This window comes from Camellia sinensis, chromosome 5, assembly GCF_055761805.1.
Source record: "Camellia sinensis isolate YWXY chromosome 5, ASM5576180v1, whole genome shotgun sequence".
Lineage (NCBI taxonomy): Eukaryota > Viridiplantae > Streptophyta > Magnoliopsida > Ericales > Theaceae > Camellia > Camellia sinensis.
The window spans coordinates 184,921,821-184,942,131 of NC_138965.1; the positions used below are offsets into that span (position 1 = coordinate 184,921,821).

At 34.0% G+C, this 20,311-nt stretch overlaps 2 protein-coding genes across 2 annotated transcripts in view; both read right to left on the bottom strand.

Moving 5' to 3' along the window:
• Positions 1–7,790: 7,790 nt before the first annotated feature.
• LOC114259011 (kirola) lies at positions 7,791–10,610 on the bottom strand. Its single transcript, XM_028199008.2, has 3 exons — positions 10,470–10,610; positions 10,197–10,326; positions 7,791–8,427 (listed from the first exon to the last, which is right to left on the bottom strand). The coding sequence occupies exons 1-3, from the start codon at positions 10,524–10,526 to the stop codon at positions 8,159–8,161; spliced, it is 456 nt and encodes a 151-aa protein (XP_028054809.1). The 5' UTR covers positions 10,527–10,610; the 3' UTR covers positions 7,791–8,158.
• Positions 10,611–17,533: 6,923 nt separating this feature from the next.
• Positions 17,534–20,311, bottom strand: part of LOC114271799 (uncharacterized) — a 206,716-nt gene continuing 203,938 nt past the window's right edge. Inside the window, exon 7 of the mRNA XM_082870718.1 lies at positions 17,534–18,085. Coding sequence (XP_082726844.1) covers positions 17,913–18,085 — 173 coding nt within the window. The 3' untranslated portion in view covers positions 17,534–17,912. The remainder of the gene's footprint in view (positions 18,086–20,311) is intronic.

The following is a 20,311-nucleotide window of genomic DNA, read 5'->3' on the forward strand; positions in this document are numbered from 1 at the left end:
CACCACTCTCTGATTTGGAGAGAGCCTCTGCTCCTATCTCCCACAGATCTCTTCCACGCTTCTGTCTCGGATGTCTATACCTGCTATGCTTGAACTTGCGCAACCAAGATATCCGACACCCCCTGATTGGATGTCCTGCACCCCCTGCTGGGATGCCCTTGATGTCATGCATTACCGTGCAACTCTTTGCATGATGAACACGGGAGCAACTAGAAAACTTCAGAGTTTGACACATCAACATCCTCAATTTTCCTTGCTCGGAGCTTATTTTTGAACAACCAGCCTTTGCTTTCTGCACTTCAGAACAACTTCCCAGCGATCTCATACACCCGTTGTCTGTGCTGCAATCCCTGATGTTCGGTTCTGTCTCACTTGTACGTCCGTACTGATGTTTGACAGTTAGCCCTTTTGCCAAGACAACTTCCACCGGTCTGTACAAGTTACCACTATGTAACTCCGTGCATAGTGCTCGCACCCATGGCTTCTAGTCTCCCTGCGTCAAGCTTGCTTGAGAGATCTACATCAACTCTATCATCTGCTGCCATGGAACTAAAGAAACCACCATAGAGAAATAAGACTTGCCACTCCTTGGCACGCACTCCTGCGTTTTACCTATCTCAATTTCTCTGTCTGGAAGTTTCTGTGAGCTGTCAACAACCCGTTGCTGCACACTCTTCTCGCGCCTCTGTACGACACTCTAGCGTACCCTTGCACTGTTGCACGTCTGCAATTGTACTTCTGCGCTTAGTATGCTCCTCTGCAACTATTGTTCTACATGTCCACATATCATTAGTACCTTCTCGTATACAGTAGCTCCAACAGCCACAATATTTCCCTGAGCCTGTACTGGTTGCCAAATCATCTATCCGTCGATGAATGGTCTTCTCTTTTGATTGAACCAGATCCTCCAACGAACTCCGGAGATAATCATTTCTGCAATCCTCTGATCTCCCCTGACCAATCTTGATCTCCCTCGATCTACCATTTAATCAAGCCTGATCTCTTCTGGTCTTCAATAATCTATCTCAATCTGTATCTGGTTGTCCAATCTGGTCAGAATCTGCCCATTCTAACCTATTCAGTAAATCCGCAGCGTTCCACAATATCCGGCAACCTTTCTTCGACTATTGAAGATGACAAACTCCCATGTTTTGACAATCTTTCAAAACCGTTCGAAATTTCACTATTCTGACCTCGCGGTTGCGTCCGGAGCGGTCCGTTTAGCTAGAACCAACCTTCGTTGCATTTCCGGGGACCTCACTGAAAACTATCCCCGAAAGCTGGGCCACACCACAATTTTTCTGAAAATATTGGGCCAAATTGCAATTTTCAGAAGTTCAGGGAATATTCCGTGTACTAACAGAATATTCCGTCCACTGCACCTGATGTCGTTCGTCTCTTTAATCTGCCTTCTTTTTACAGAAACTCCGTCTCTAAAATCTGACCGTACGGATGTGTCCGGAATACTCCAAATAGTCGAAAACCACTATTGGATCACCAAAAACGGACTCCAAATGGCTTCGATCTAGCCAAAACATTTTGTACGCCTCAGATCTGCGGCTGCACCTTAGCCGCGAAGCACTGGATCCTTACCTGCCTCTGGTTGGCTGGTCAACACCACTGCTGACGTGGCAGACACGTGGCACACCTTATGCTGACGTGGCAATGCTCTATGGCCACGTGTCGATGACGTGGCTGGCCACGTGGCGGTGACCTGGCCGTGAACGTGGCAACCACGTGGCAACTCTTGCTGACGTGGCTGATAACGTGGCCGACACGTCGCTGCTGACGTGGGCCCACATGGCGTGCGCGTCGTGGACACGCACTGCTCCCACTCACCTTCTTCCTTCGTCCGCGTGTGGGGCGCGTGGGTGAGACTGGTCCGACGCGCCGACAGCCTTCACGGCGCGTGAGAGCGCGTGCAGAGACTGGGCCTCACGCGCCTTCTTCAGGCGGCGCGTGAGAGCGCGTGGATACTCCTCTGGGTGTCTGCTTTATATGGTTAGACTCCTCTTCTCGAGCCCTTGCTCCTGGTGTGCTCAAAACCTGATTTCGAGCAACTTGATTTCTGGGCAGTTTCAAACAACACGCTGTTTTTGTTCCAAAACGCCACCAACGAGGCTCTGATACCAATTGTTGGGATCTGGGATCCCGCCCAAGACCTTATAGAAATTATTTAATGCAGAAAAACACACCCACACTCAAGGAGACACAATATTTAACGTGGTTCGGCCTCAATGCCTACGTCCACGGGAGAGTAGCCGGTTATCACTATAACAATGGAGATATTACAGAAAGATTACAATAGAGGAGGAGCTCACACTCTCCTCACTCACCCACTCACCCGTCTCCCTCGCTCACACCGAGGGAGACGGTCTCTCCGCCTCACATATCTCACTCTCTGTGGCTTGCTTTGCTCTCTCTCTCAAACCCTCCCCTTAGCCTCCATTTATACTCAATCAGAATGGAGATGGAGAGGCTGGCCTTGCATATGGCCAGCTATCTTGTGTGCTGGCTTCACATGGCCAGCTCATGCAGCACATGGAGGATCACCCCTCACATGGGGTGATGATATTCCACATTGTCCTTTGCTTAGATGCAAATGCAACACATTAGCAGTCCATGATTGCCATAATTTGTGGCAAAACTAAAACAAAGGTTGAAAAATTTAGACTTGCATTATAAGGACTATTCATATGGGTGAGTAGTATTGAGTGCCAATCCTTCTGGTTGGGCATGCAGTAGTTTACAATTTATACTATTGCCTTTATTATGCATGAGTGCTCGCAATTTCTGTCCCTGTACATCATATGTTTGATGAATTTGAAGTTTCTATGTTTTAGTTTACTAATTTGATACTCTGTTGTAGATTTTGTTTTGCTGTAATCGTACCATATGGACCATTTTATGCTTTGTTTCTTTGGACAATATACAGATTCTGGTGCTGTGGTGTTACCTAATACACTACTTGCACCCATTTTTGTAATTCTCTGCCCCATAAAATAACTCACGCTAGCACAGGGAGGTAGTGACACAAATGTTGCAATTGACCAAATATGTCTAAATTTTTAAAGATTCCCCCATTATTGCAATACACGAGACAAGTGATTTTGTTTTTTAGCCTACTTTTGCTGGTCATCTCTTTGATTCTCCTTCCGTGCTCAACCTGTTCTTAGTCAAGTTATTTGTTCATGAAAAACATGGTTTGTTTAGTTTAGACATACATGTTTGCTCTTGTATAAATTGGCTTTGCTTTGATAAGGGCATATGTCATATTGCAAGACTATTATCTTCTACGTTTTTTCTGATGTAGATCTGGGTGGATGCTAAAATAAATTCTATCGAGAGGAAGCCTCATGAACCTAAATGTATTTGCCAATTTTATGTTAGCTTTTTTGTTGCCCACGACCCTCTTGATATGGCAAAGAAAACACTCAGTAAAGAGACTGTCTTGGTGCAACTTGATCAAATTTCCATCCTTCAAAAACCTGAATGGAAACCTTGTGAAAATGAGCATTACCATTAGGAATTCTCCCAGGATTGCTCTTCACTGCAAAAATATAAATTGTTTACTGGAAAATTCTCGGCCGATATTTTTTGGCTACTTGTTGTCTGTACTTTAAATCTGGCATGCATATAAGCCTTTTAAGATATTTGAATTGTCTAAGGCAACACAGCACTCACATATCAAAACAAACCCAATTTCTATTATTCAGCCCCTGAACCACCGTACAAATGTCACGACCACCTTCGTTGTGACAAATAGGACTTGTAATAACAGACGGAATGTAATTAGCACGTATAGAAAAGAATAACATTTTTTTTTTACTACTAACTTTTTTGTTTCGGACCCGTAGGTTGGGATTTAAAGCCGAATACACCCAAAACTTAGTTGAAAAAGGACATTTCGGGGGCGAAATTTCAAAACAACCCTCGAACCACCGTGTGGCTGACACGAACAGCTTCCCCATGCCAAATATGACTTGGTACAACTGACAGAATGTTCTTCGGACCCATATGTTGGGATTTAGAGCCGAATACGCCCAAAACTTAGTCGAAAAATGGCGTTTTGGGGGCGAAAATTGAAAATAGCCCCCGAACCGCCATGAGGCCGACACGAACACCTTCCCCTTGCCAAATAGGACTTGTGACAACTAACGGAATGTTATTCAGACCCGTAGGTTGGGATTTAGAGACGAATACGCCCAAAACTTAGTCGAAAAACGGCGCTTCGGGGGTGAAAATTCAAAACAACTCTTGAACCGCCGTGTGGCCGAAACCCATGTGGCCAAAACGAATAGCTTCCCCATGTCAAATATGACCTCTGACAACTGGCGGAATGTTATTTGGACCCATAGGTTGGGATTTAGAGCCGAATACGCCCAAAACTTAGTCGAAAAATGGTGTTTCGAGGGCGAAAATTCAAAATAGCTCCCGAACCTTCGTCTGACTCTCACGGGCAACTTCCCCATTACAAATAGGACTTGTGACACCGGGCGGAATGTTATTCGGACCCATAGGTTGGGATTTAAAGCAGAATACGCTCTAAACTTAGTCGATAAACGGCGTTTGGGAGGCGTAAATTCAAAACAGCCCCTGAACTGCCGTGTGGCCGAGACGAACAGCTTCCCCATGCCAAATAGGACTTGTTACAATTGACGAAATGTTATTCGGACCCATATGTTGGGATTTAGAGTCGAATACGCCCAAAACTTAGTCGAAAAAGGGCATTTCAAGGGCGAAAATTGAAAACAGCTCCCGAACCACTGTGTGGCCAACACGAACACGTTCCCCATGCCAAATAGGACTTGTGACAACTGACGGAATATTATTCGGACCCGTAGGCTGGGATTTAGAGACGAATACGCCTAATACTTTGTCGAAAAAGGGCGTTTCGTGAGCAAAAATTCAAAACACCCCTTGAACCGCCATGTGGCTGACACGAACAGCTTCCCCATGCCAAATATGACTTGTGACAACTGACGGAATGTTATTCGGACCTGTAAGTTGGGATTTAGAGCCGAATACGCCCAAAACTTAGTCGAAAAAGGGCGTTTCGGGGGCGAAACTTCAAAACAGCCCCAAACCTCCATCTAACTCTCACGGGCAGCTTTCCCATTACAAATAGGACTTGTGAAAACTGACGGAATGTATTGGACATGTATAGTAATGGAAAAATATGGGAAAAATATTCAGAAACCAATATGAACTCAGTTTACGCCTTGTTTTAAACTTGCTAATTTTTTAAACGTACACACGTGCGTTATATTATATTTAAGCTTTCATACAAGTATGAAACATGCTCATGGTGTTTCTGAGGCCATGTGTGTCACGAGATATCAAGTATTCTTTCTTTGATGAACCATTTATAGGTGTCTCAACATATATTTCAACATATTTCCTTTTATGATCGAAATTTATTTTTGTTATTATTTTTATCACATGTTCTAATATCCTTTCTGAAATGGCACTGACATACATTAATAAACAGCGATGGTTTTATATCCAATCTAATGATTCAAGTGCCTTTTGCAAACAAATAATGAGGAAGTTGGTAAAAAGAATACTTTCTATTTACATTGGGCTTTAATATTGGTTTAGCCACAGAATTTGGATACATGTTGCATACAAATGGAAGATTGTTACATTAGCTTTATGTTACTAATGAAAGATTTAGTAATAATTGTTCTACATTTAACAATGTTCCTTATAACAAAAGACTTTAGAAAGACTATAAAATGACTGATAATTGATTCATCATGGAAGGTTGTTTCTCACTTATTTTTATTTGTCACTTGTTGCCAAATTCATTCATGAAGTTTGGCATTTTTGGGTCCAATTCTTTTCTTTTTTTTTTTTTTTTTTTTTTTTGTAGATGACTTTGTTGTGTAGACTTTTAGAGATATTTTGGTGTATGGAGAAAAAATTGTACTTTTGTATAGAAGTAATATAATACTTTTGTCGTCTCCGACTTTTGAGCAATTAACTATTACTGATACAGAAAACTTTTGCCAGCGAATAGATAATTAGTGGCATGGTAGATAGATCACCTTGTATCGCCGTACAGATATATGATTTTTTGTCGTGGTACATATATATACTTTTGGCTTGGTACATACATCACTTTTTGTCGTGGTACAGATTACGATGGTAATTTGTACCATGCCAAATAGTCATTTCACATGGTATAGTAAATGTAATTTTTGTATATGGAGGTCTTTACTTTTTGTATGATTCTATATGTTGTATGGAATTATTATTTTAATTTGGACAATAGTTGGTTTGTATGTACTTGGACAGTTAAAGTAATTTATTTTTTGTATACGGATGCAGATTGTAGAATGATTGATAGTTTATGTATCATTTTATTTATGTATGTATTACAGGTTGCGTGGAATACAGACAGGTTATGGACACATTATAATATTTGCAATAAAACATAATTTCATGTTTTTGCTGACTAAACATTTTGTAGCCAAAAAAAAAAGGAAAAAAAAAAAACAAACAAACATTTGGCTACTAAAAGTTTTGTAGCCAAAAGAAAATCAAACATTTGGTTACTAAATTTTTTATAGGCAAAAGAAAAACAATCATTTGGCTACTGAATGTTTTGTAACCAAAAGAAAATCAAACCTTTTGCTACTAAAAGTTTTGTAGCCAAAAGAAAATCAAACATTTGGCGACTAAAATATTTCGTAGCTAAAAACAAAAGTTGAAGAATAAAAATACTTTTGGCGACTAAAAATTTATTAGCCAAAAATGTGGGAGTTTAGGCGACTAAATTTTTAGTAGCCAAAAATGTGAAAGTTTAGGCGACTAAATTTTTAATAGCCAAAGAAATAGTATTTGCCGATTAAAATTTTAGTAGCCAAAAAAGATTAACTTTAGGCGACTAAAATTTTAGTAGCCAAAACACTAGTATTTGCTTTAGGCAACTAAAAAATTTAGTAGCTAAAAATTTTTCTGCAACTAATCATTGGCTTTTGACGACAAAAAAATTGGTCAGCAAAATTGTATTATTTAATTAATTTTTCAACCTATTGGCGACTAAATATTTAGTCGGCAAATGAATACATTTGGCGACTAAATTAAGTTTAGTCGCCAATTAGCTTCTCGACTACTCTTCGGCTACTAATTTTTCGACCAAAAAATTTAGTCGCCAAAGGCTATAGGCGACTAAAAATGACTTTTGGCGATTAAAAATTTAGTCGCCAAAAGTGAAAATTCTTGTAGTGACCGTGTTATCACTTAGACCCGCCAACTTTGGTGCATGAGTCCCACTTAAAAAATATACCAAAGTTTGGAAAAAAAATTTGTTTTCCAGAATTTCCAAAACCAGTTTCTAACACTCAGCAACTGTGCTACTCAAGCAATCAATTGGTTTACGCGCCAATAAAAAGTTTATTGATCCCATTCAAGGTTGTGGGCTTCTATATTTTGTATCATCAAATTTTTTTTTTTTTTTTTTTTTTGACATACATTCAAAGCGTGTGAAAAAAAAAATCAGACTCAATAAATTGTGTTAAGTTTCAAGAGAAATAATTAAAGATGGTAAGAATTGCATAGTCAATATGTTTAATGAAATATATGACTTTGTGCCGTGGTGACGTGAAAACAACAGTTAGATACTTGTAAATGGAAGGTTGAGAATTCAACTCTTTTTAAGAACTAATTTAATAACTAACAATTAACTTTTGTCAATAAAAAAAAGAAAAAAGAAAGAAAGATTGTAAATACACATGTATATGTCTATTTTTGTATGAGAGACAAACAAAGAGAGATAGAGAGAATTCTGCTAATAAAAACTTATCACCATGAAAGTTAACCATTAATTTACAATATTAACTGATACAAAAGTAGCCACAAAATAGATTATACATGCAAATTGTTAACAGCCAATTCATCTAAAAACTTGAGTTGTTAAAGAGGGCATTCTAACTTAAGCTTATCCCATACTCGTATATATTTGGCTAATAAATATTAGGAACTAAATACACGATATTCGTGCATTGATAATACCCTCTGCAACTTAAGCTATTAGAGAAAAGAGTTAACTTATTTATATACTTATTTATTTATTTTATCTCGCACACTTAGAAGTTTCACCACACTGCAATTATTAGTTGATAACATTTGACACACACACACCCAAAGGTGTCTATGACTTGAGATGGTGAGTCTCAATATCTTTGGTGACATTGATGATTAAATCCATCCACGCATTTGGATCTTCAACATTCTCACTCTTCTTCTCATACTCAAACGTCCATGTCACCAAGTTGTTTTCGCCCTTCGTATCCACATGGACAGTGACTTTGAATGCCTTGTACAGCTCTGTGAGATCTCCTTCAATAACCCTGAAGGTCACTGACTTGTTTTCCTCATCTATTGCTTCGACAACCTCCTTACCAACCTTCTTTTTCCCATCTACAACATCATCCAAAAATTTACCCAGTTCAAGAAATAGATTAAAGTCTCGTTTGGAAATAGATTATTTTAATAATTTTTTAATTTTTTTTTTTAAAATATGAGATAAGAAAAATTAGTGTATTTAGAATTATTTTTTTTAATTTTTTACGAAAAGATGTGAAAAAATAGAAAGAAAAGAAAAGAAAATCTTTGACTTTTTTTTATAAATTGTTGGTTTTTTAATTTTTTTAGTGACCTTTACACTTTTAAACTAAAACAATAAGTTGTCAAATGAGGCCTAAATGTTATCCATCATCAGGTTTTTTTTTTATTTATTTATAATTGTTTTGTATTATTAGTATTTTATGTGAATATGAGTAATTGGATTTTTTTTTCAAATTATTAATAAAACAACATATATACTTCTGCAACATGATTTTAAAATAACTATTAGGATGAATTGATATCAGCAATGCGCTCAAAAATCAATCATTATCAAACATTATTAAAATATGAGATAAAAAAACTTAATATATTTGAAATTATTTTTTTAGTTTGAAAATAGATTATTTTAGTAATTTTTTAGTTTTTTTGTTAAAATATGATATAAAAAAATTAGTATATTTAGAATTATTTTTTTAGTTTTTTACAAAAAATATGTGCAAAAAAAGTAGAAGGAAAAAAAAAATATTTGACTTTTTGATAGATTGTTGGTTTTTTTAGTGACTTTTTGACTTTTAAGCTAAAACAATAAGTTGTCAAATGAGGCCTAAATGTTATCCATCATCAGGGTTTTTTTTTTTTTTTTTTATAATTGTCTTGTATTATTAGTAGTTTATGTGAATATGAGTAATTGAGTTTTTTTTTTAATTATTAATAAAGCAACATATATACTTCTACAACATGATTTTAAAATAACTATCAGGATTTGAATTGATATCAACAATACGCTCATAAATCAATCATTATCAAACATTATTAAAATATGAGATAAAAAAAATTAGTATATTTGGAATTATTTTTTTAGTTTGGAAATAGGTTATTTTAGTAATTTTTTAGTTTTTTTTGTTGAAGTATGAGATTAAATTTTTTTTTGTTTATTTGGAATTATTTTTTAAATTTTTTATGAAAAGATGTGTAAAAAGTAAAAAGAAAAGAAAATCTTTGACTTTTTGATATAAATTGTTGATTTTTTAGTTTTTTTAGTGACTTTTAACTTTTAAGCTAAAACAATAAATTGTCAAATGAGGCCTAAATGTTATCCATCACCAGGTTTTTTTTATAATCGTTTTGTATTATTAGTGTTTTATGTGAATATGAGTAATTGAATTTTTTGTTTTTTTTAAATGATTAATAAAACAACTTGTATACTTCTACAACATGATTTTAAAATAACTATCAGGATATCATGATATCAGCAATACGCTCATAAATCAGTCATTATCAAACATTATTAACCTAAATATAAATAACAATATTAAAAATCTAAAATTCTAATATGTAACTAGTGTTACAATACAAAACAACTGATATTTAAAACCTAAGTAAGAATTATATGATTGACACCTAAAAATGAGAGTGTATAAGAGAGATGATGAGTACACCAGTAGATTGACAAGATCATGGTCTATAGGAACACAAAATGCTGATTCATGTATAAATTCATTTTTTTTCATTTTCCCTTATCTTTGGTATACACGCGGGGGGGGGGGGGGGGGGGGGGGGGGGGGGGGGGGGGGGGATGGGAACTGTTAAATTAGGGTTAATTGGTGTTGTTGTAGGCTTACCACGAGTATAGTTCCAAGAGATGACAGAGCCAACATGTCCCCAATCACCTTCATGCAAATCAACGCCATGTATGTTAGCAGGGGACATGGTGGAGATATGGTGTGGTTTGTCTCTAAAGAGTTCATGGAACACATCACCATCAGACTTTTTTTTTTTTTTTTTTTTTTTTTTTTGATCGGCAAAGAAAAATTTCATTAAAAACATGAAATTTACAGGTTCAAGGAAATAAAACGCACTGAGAGAGATTCGAAGAGATTCGAAGAGTAAAAATTCACATCACCATCAGACTTGATCTCTACTTGCCTTACCAACTTACCAGTTAGACCCATCTCAACAATCACCCTCCCCACAAACAAACCCAAAGTATTATCAAACAATGGATGATAGAACTGGAGGCAAGAGTTGGAGAAAAATACTTGGCTCTTGATCCTTTATATAGTGGGAAGGCAGTGAGTTGGTTTAGAGTAGGTATGTCATTAATTGGTCCTTGTATTTGTCCATGAACATGTCACATAATGGCTTCTTTTGACTATATTTGATTGTGAAATTATTTTTTCGCTGGTTAAATAGAATGGATTATTAATAAGATTGTGAGATATAGGTTACATTATAGAATTAGATGAGAAGAATAATTAAATATATGATATAATTATAGATAAAATTATAAGGGATAAGTTATGCCGTACGATAATAAATTGAATAAATCATTAGATGGAAGGAATAAAATATTTTTGGTTGTGATGAAATAAAAATATTTTAATATTTTTTACCCTTAAAGAATAAAAATGATCTGAAGAGGTATAATCATTATAATATTACGATTCCTAAATTTTTTTCATCTTCAATCCTTTTCTTCTTATCCCACACTCAAATATCAAATTAAAAATCCAATGAACCTCACATATTCCCTCCACTTTCAATCCCCTTCTTAATATCCCAAACAAATGTGCTCTTAACATGTAACGTTGATAATACATGGGACTTAATTAATTGTCTCCAGTTGGCCAAGATCATCTAGTTCAGTCTATTGTGGGTCCATTTTGTGCTTATATTAATAATTTGAATTGTTTGTTTTGTAAAACTTGTTGAGCTCATGATTATCCGTGCGAAAAAAAATTAAATTGATTGGATATTAAAAGTCATTTGATCTTCTGACATTTGTTTGAAAAATAATTAACGAAATAGTATGATTTTGAAACTATGTAGATAATCTATTTTTTAAGCAAATGTAATCCAATCATGTGATTATCGATGTCCAATTTATTTGATCTCTAACATGGATGACCTTGTAAGCCAAACTATATAAAATAGTTCGAATCATCAAAATAAACCCTAAATGAGGTCACAATAGACCAACAAGAGACAATCCAACCCCTTTACAATATATATAGAGCATGAGCGACTGTAATTGGAAGTTTGCGTGAGACACCTTAATTTTTTTTTTATATTTTGATAACTTATTAACCAACCCAATAGAAAGACTAATTTGGGGGACTATTCCAATCATCCACTAGCAAGAGACCCAATTAAAATAGAGACAAAGCCTCATATAGATTGACGTCAAAAAATTATGTGCATCTAGAAGGTTTCAAACCTAAGACTTTGAAGGAAGAACAACCTCAAAATATTTGGAAAATTACAAATCAATATACTTTCTCAAATTAATTACAGATTCATATAAAAAAAAGAAATTTTAACTTTAATTATTAAAGTTTGTCATTGATCTCAATTTCCCACCCCCCCCCCCCCCTTTCAAATTTACACCTGAATTGCTAGTTTTTAAAAATATTTTATGAGAAATATAGTTATTGTGAAAATTTTGGAAGATCTATGTGACAAAATTGGAAATGGATCTACTCACGAAATGGACATCAGAAAATATTTTGAAGGGTCATAAAATAAACCAAGTCACCAAAGCTCCAGTTGTATCTAATTTATTGGAATTTGCTAGAGATGAACTTGTTTGGTAAATAAATTAAATTTAAATTTATTTTAAAAAAATAGTAATTTTTTAAATTTCTATCTTAAACTTGAATTTGATTCATTAAGCATATATGCACGTTAAACTATATAAAAATAAAATTATTTGCCCTCTTCTCATAATGGACTCAATTAAAGATAAATCAAAATTCATTTGAAATTTGAAATTTGAATTTATTTAAAAAAATATTAATTTTAAAAAATTTTATCTTAAACTTGAATTTGGTTCATCAAAATAGGATTTATGATGAACTCTGCAGACTCAAACAATACCCTCTGATACAAAATCTGGACAGAAAGGACCCCCCTTCTAATAGATAATTTAGGTGAATCCATTAAAAGCTCTTATGATAGTAATCACAAAAACTTTACACGCAAGTATCAATTTCACATTCTATAGTTATGATTGTCCTCTGCATGTTTCGGCTGGTTTGGTACAAATACGGACTGGACAGTCCAGTTTAACAGTAGGCCCATTTTTTGGGTCAAATTCAATGATCCAACATCTTCATATTTTAAAGTTTGTCGAGTGAATTATTTATACAAAAAATTAAATTAATTGGATAATGGTAATCTTATGTTCGGAATCAATTTTTTATGTAAAAAATGAATGATGAATATAATTAAAGTATAATTATTCATATTTTTAATACAAAACTGATTCAAACATATAGTTAACATTATTCAATTAACTTAATTTTTTATATGAATAATTTATTCGATCAACTTTAATTAGATTAAGTTAAGTTGGACATAAAATAAATATTCAAATTTTAGCATACAGGACCAAGTAAACAAGCAAAGTATTCAATAAGTGACAAATGACTGTCCAATTAGTTTAAGTTGATTGTAAGAAAAAGAAAAAAATTGAAATGAGAAAGCTCTTTGAAATTTTTTTTCTACAGATAACAAATGATAATCCAATCAGTTTAACGTGCTCAAACAATTTTTTAAAGATGACAAATGACAATGTAAGTTGCCGAGGACGAATTTTCAACATGAACAAATGACAAATTAAAACATACATAAATTATATATATATATATTTAATTTATTCAATTCAATATCCTCAAATGCAACCGGCGCCACCCTCTTTGATGGAATTTATATTTTGGCCTCGTTTGGAACAGGCTAATTTAGTAACTTTTTGGCTATTTGGCTAAAAAGGTAGGTAAAAAAAACTTGTATGTTTGGGATGACTTTTTGGCTAATTACGAAAAGATGTGCAAAAAGTAGAGAGAAAGAGAATCTTTGACTTTTTGGTATGAATTGTTGGCTTTTTGACTAATTTAGTAACTTTTTGACTAATTGACTAAAATAGCCTCTTGCCAAACGAGGCCTTTGTAATGAAATAATTTGTTTTTATAGTATGATAGGTGATGGTATCCATAAATGTGTGGTCTATAGGCTGGACAGAATTAAGACGGGCTATTGGGTGCCTTGGGGATAATGATCCGAATCGTTCTTGATCCTTTATATAGTGGGAAAGCAGTGAGTTGGTTTAGAGTAAGGTATGTCATTAATTAGTCTCTATAAAAATTTTAACCTACTAAAATAGTCAACTTTCTAAATGAGGCCAAAGTCTTGTTTGGGATAGATTTTTGATTTTTTTGACTTTTGTGAAAGTAAAAATGAAATGATTAAAATTTGAATATGGTTGACTTTTTAGTCTATTTTATTTTATTTTTGAGTATTTTAGCCAAAAAAATCCAAAACTCTTCATGCCAAATAAGCACTCAATGCATTGCTTTAATCTATTTTTTAAAGGAAAACTACTATTGAGGTTTTGAAAAATTATTATAATAAAAAATTTATAATTTTAATTATTAATATTTATAATATTTATCATCTTTTTAAATATTTTTTTGCACACTACTGGTGTGTAATTTTTCCTTTTTAAATTTGTATGCAAACTTTGTGATCACTAATTTTCCTTAAAAATTACAAATAAATGGAATATTTTAAAAATAATTTCACTAAAAATAGAATTTTTATGTACAATTCTAATACACAAAAAAGACTTGCACCATGAAAATGAAACTATTTTTTCACTATCCATTTAAAATATAACTTTTTTCTTATTTTTAAATCAAAATATATACCATTACAAATATCTACCATTACACAAATTAATTGAAAATGATTGGACTATCCAATCCTATCCTATGGGTCCAGCCCATCGGCTTTATTTTGAAGAAATATCAATTACTAGGGGAAGTTGATCAGATTTTTTTTTTTTTTTGTAATTGAATGTGATATTTGTGAGAAAAAAAGTGACATGATTATAGATTTGATATGACATTATGTCTTATTAACTATTTTAGCCCATTTTATCTTTTGTCAATTTTAGCCTAAAAAGCTCAATTTTAACATTTGTCAAATAAGGCCTTTTTAGTCTCAGACTAAAATAGCCATAAAATCAAAAAGTTAAAAAATCAACCCACATCTCAAATGAAGCCTGAAAATATCCGTGGTGAACATATCTATTGTGATGAGACGTATAGAAAGATAAGTCAATTATTGGTGTGGCATGGTTCATTGGGATAATAATCAATGTGTTTAATTTTAATTTCTTGGATTTAATTTTTTGTGTTTTTTTAATTTTTAGTGATTTTTTAAAAAAATTTAAGAAATTTTCTTTTATTTTTTTAGATTCACAACTTAGATATCGCTAAAAAGTGAAATATTTATAAATAAAAAAATATATTTTAAAAAATTAATAAATTTATAAGAATAAGAAAAATATATTAAATTCTCATATTTTTTATATATATTTTTTGATATTTAATAAATTTTGTAAAGATTTTGTTTTATAAATATTATATTTTTAAGTGTATTTATGTTAAGTACATCTAAAAATTAAAAAAAATCATTAAAAATATTTTAAAAATTCAATATAAATACGAAAAATATGAAAAATAAAATATTTTAATTTTCCTAAAAATCAAATCAAACCAACTAAATAGTGTCACAATAATTACATAGAAAGATGAGTCAATTATTGGTTTGGCATGGTTCATTGGGATAATAATAGGGAAAAATTACCGGTAAATTCCAAATTAGAAAATGTTAATCCATTTAGTCCTATGTTTTTTCTTATGAACCATTTGATCTTATTTAATTGGCAAGGAATAATTACAAACGATGACTATTAATGATAATTGTCACCGCATTTGTTTCACTATTTATAGTGGTTAGGAGACTTGTGAGTTAGAACCAATTGGGTTAACCCATTAGCCAAGAGTTTGTGCACCTCATTAGGAGGTCAAATGTTCAATTTTTCTTACTTGTACGATGTACGTGAAAAACTTTGCAAAGTAAACAATTTAGATCATCGAAACGAAATCTATAGTAGATCTCACAGGCCATGACAACACTATCCATTCGAGATTATGGACTGGAGGGAATCCAATTCCTAGAACAGTGACATAAATTAAGAAAAAATTTAGTTCAAATATTAATAATTAAAATCATAAACTTTTTTATAAATCTATAATAATTTTATGAAATCACCATTCCCCCATAAATTAGGCTTTTTTTTAAACTAACATTAGCTAGACATTTTTTAATATTAGCTAGACTTTACACATGGTTGTTATGTTGATGCGCAAAAATAGAGGGGAAGGCGGAGAACTTAAAAGGAGAAGGTGAGTATAGATGAGGAAAGCAAAATAGTGCAGATGACAGCAGTAGACGGAGATTGCTTGAAGCTTTAAAAAAGTTTTAACGTCATCCACCACATCATTCCCAAGGAAAATACCTGTGTACAAAATCACTATAGAGTACAGAGAAGCGAAATGAGGATGTCCTGCCTCCACACAAATGCACAAACTTTGCAGTTGAACCAGTTAAAGATCTCGATGCTAAGCTGGTCATGGCATAGTAATGTGCAAAGATCATATCTTTAATGGTTCTAATTTGCTACTTGTGTTGTTGTAATAAGAGCTTGGAAGCTCTCAGTGTTGGTGCTTCGAAGATCCAAGTATGCGTGTTTACTACTTGTCTATCTAGAGGACATTCATAAGCTTTTGAGTGTTGGCTGCTAGCTCTTTCCCTTTCACCTTAAATGCTTCTACTTCATCTCCATCCATGTGTTTTCGGTGTCACTGGCATTGAAAAATGATAACCATTACTTACTAAAGAATGGTGTCTAAACCAACTGTTTGCCTGTGCAAATGCTAGTTGATAGTGCCTCTTACTACCTCTATCTCTAAAGGAGCTTATGTGACTAGTCTCCCTGACTTAACTGCTTGCGAGCTTTCATTCTCATCTAGATCTCAAACAAAAGCATTTTGAATTCTATTGTATGTAAAGGATGGATGATAATATGTTTCACCACTCTCATAGCCAGAAGCCTGATTCACTTTCTTTGGTCATTGTTGTGGCGATTATAGGCAATAGGCTTCACCACTTGCTTGTGATGCTCTCCCCGTTTGGACTACACCTAGACAAAGATGAATATTTAGTAGACCCCCTTTGTTGTATTAGAGTCTATCGAATTTTCACAATTTGTTGATTTCTGAAAGCACTCATGCTCAATTACTTGAGTTAAATTCCCATATCTTTTTATTATTATTATGTCTATTGTAATAAGCATCCTCTCTTCTCTGATGATATTCCAAAATAAAAATATCAAATTATCAAAACTGATTAACATATCTATCTCAATCTTGTAGCAATTTCCCCTTCAAATCATATCAAGGGTATATCATATCCTCTATAACCTAAAAAATTCAATGCAATACAGTTGATCATTTTTCCTTTGATAGGTGTGTTTTGTGCAACCAATGAACTGATCTGTAGGTAACTTCAAATTCTTCATTGCCTGGATGAAGTTGTAGGTGCCATTATGCCATATGAAAATAGGGAAAAATTAAGACTTCTAGTTTCTACAAAGAAAGCTAGAGCAGAACCCCATGGATGCCTTGGCCATTAGCTATTTAAAAGACTCTACAAAGTCCACAAATTGAACCAACCCCCTTGTCCCTACTCTTTATCAAAAAAATAAATAAATAAATAAATCTACTCTTAATTTTGAAAACAATCCACATGACACAACAGAGTAAAGCCAGGAATCAAGAAGCTTCTTCCTTTCTCTTTCTAACTCTACTCCCCCTCCAACTATAATAAAAAACAAAAAAACTCATCACCCAAAGTTCTATAGCAATGTCACAGTGAATGAGAAGTTGATTAACAGACTCACAATCCCCACGTAGAGCATGCGTGAAAGCTCGACTTGACTCGACTCGACTCGACTCTAACTTGTTGAAAAGGCAAAGGCATGCATCAAAACAAAATATATGCACATAACAGGAAAACCCCAAAGACCCAAAAGAGAAAAAAGAGCTCAAAAACAAATGTTTCAACTTGCAAACCACTAGTTGCCGTGTAAGTAATAATTATGGAGCTTCATCAGAAAAAGAAGATGAATACAATAAAGTTCTTCAACTTCCATTTCAAAACATATAAATGTTTATTTTCGTGGAATGTACATGGAAGGCAAAAAGCCTATAGGACTCTAGCCGTTAGTTGTTCATATTTTGACTAAGGCCTAACAGACAATTACATATTTGCAAACAAGTTACAAAGACCATGTCTCTCTCTCTCTCTCTCTATATATATATATATGTGTGTGTGTGTGTCTATATGTCTATATTTGTTTTTATCGGCATGTCATATTATGTATATGCATAAAGGAAGATCCAATGGAGTGCAGACATCACTAGTGATGCAGCTTACTTCTTCAGCATGTCAGGAACATCCTTTCTGGAGCTCACAACAATTGGAGAAGAAGAGAAACCACTTTGTTTATCTGAAACTAATAAGTGATCCCCTTGCTTACCATCTTTACCTTCTCTAGATAAACTGGAAGATGATGATCCAAATATCTGCACCATTAAGCTTCCGCCTAGAGGACAAAGACCCAAAAGACATTTTTAGAACGAAAAATATGAGTATCATTGGAGAATATCATGGAGTCTTTTTTCTATTGAAAGAAGGTCAAATCAATACTCTTGGTTAGAGTTAATTACAGAGTACATCATTCCTTCTACAGTGTCGAGCTAATAAAATGCCTAGAAGACAAGCCGTCAATTGTATGATTGTATTTCATAGATTGCCTAGAGAGAAACCTTCAATTGTATGGTTGTATTTCATAGGATATATAGGTACTCCTCAAATCAACCCAACATCACATAATAATATTGATCAAGTGTTGAATAAACATGAACACATTGGATTATGATCATCTCCAATAGACCTTATGAGATGTGAAGTGGCCAAAAACACAAATCCTAAGCACTGCTTAAGGGCATGAAAAGATACCAGCCACATTGTAAGCATGCTTAGTTACAAGCTAATCATGAGAAGCCATGTAACCACACAACAAATCTGTTTCCTTTTTGGTAAATAAATAAATAATGATAGTTTTCTCTTGGTTTTATTTATTATGGCTAGGTTTGTACTTTCATTGTGTGTGTGTGTGCACACACGAGCATATAGGTGTTAAACAAAGGCATCTTCTCAAATTTTATTAAGGTGTTGTAGATTGTGCGACTAACCCTTTGGCCACCAAGTCTCTCCTAAGCAATGTTTTGAAAATCAGACCGGTGAGCGAACCAGAAAGTGACCAGGCGGACAGAGTCACTGGTTCAACTGCGAGTGAACCGGAATTGAACCGTGATATCATAATTATGTCATAAATATATTAAAATTTATAAGTATAAAAAATATAGATATTTAAATTACAAAAATAATAAATAATAAACAATTACAAAAAAAAATATTTCTTAAAATTTATTTTATGTTTTTTATACATTGATGTTTAGTAAAAATAATTAATATAATATTGAATATATAGTATATATACTTGTTACATTGTCAACAATTGTGTTGATGGCGTAGTGGTTTGAGTGCTTGCTTTTTATACACTTGGTTCCATGTTCGAATCCTCTCCACAACATATTTTTAGAAGAAATTTCAATTCTTCAAACCCGACTGGTTCTTATGTCGACCCGTGACTAGTTCACTAGTTATTTCGGTTGAACCGACAGTTCTTCTGGTTTTCAAATTCTATGCTAGTTTTGAGCATAGTTTGGGTTTGGAGGGTCACCCAGACCGGAACTAGGTCCGGTCACTGGTTCGACCAGTCCAGGTTTTCAAGCATTGCTCCTAAGGAGAGTTCTCTTAGAAGTGGAATGGGAGGCAAAACTTACATGCTTGTATGGAGTGGGTGTGCGTTTATCTCCCTATAACTACTAGTCTAACAACTAACCACTGACTTTCACCGATTAAGAAAAAAAGGGCATCTTCTCAAATTTTATGCAGCCAATTTATTCCCCCAAACATTCATGTTTAGTTTAACAATCTCCGTAGGACAAAATTGGGAATGTCTTGTATTGGTTTATAGGAGTGTTTGTAAGGAGAGTTGAATGTGTTGGTGCAGTTCGTATCTTGACAGGAAAGCTGTTCACAAGTGATGCAAAGAATCTCCTTTACATTTAAAGGTATAAGTTATAACCCTGCATGATTACTTTCATTAGTTTCACGAAACCAAAATCCTCCATTTTTGTACTTTAAAGCTTTTGCAACTTGCTCCAATCATCTCATCCAGTGGGTATTTCGCAATCTGGCTTTGACTACTCACGCCGTCTGACTCCGGCGAGTTTCATATCGGTGCCATCTTCTTCGGTAAGTCACTGTTCCCCTTTTTTCAGCCTTCAATTTATTTCAAAATTTTATTGTATTCAACTGTTGCTATTGCAAACCCGTTCGTGTTCTTGAATATTTACTTGTGTGTTGAATTCCATCATTTGTGTATCAAGCATGTTTGTTTCATGATTTTGCTTCTGCCCAATCTCTTTCTGGGTATACATATACACACACCACTCACACATTTGTTTATTTTGCCACCGTTCTTGGCTTTGCACACTTGCACACATTTCGTTACAATGTTCTTGATTTCCTATTTCTTTCTTGAGGTTGAATCACACTTCTTCTTTTTTCTGTTTTCCTTGTTTGCATTTTCTAGATTCTGGTATTTATTTCTCTACTTCTACATAGATTTAGGTTTAGGTTTTGGTAGAGAAACCACATTCTTAGGAAAACTGAAACAAACTTCCCCTGATCTTGAAAA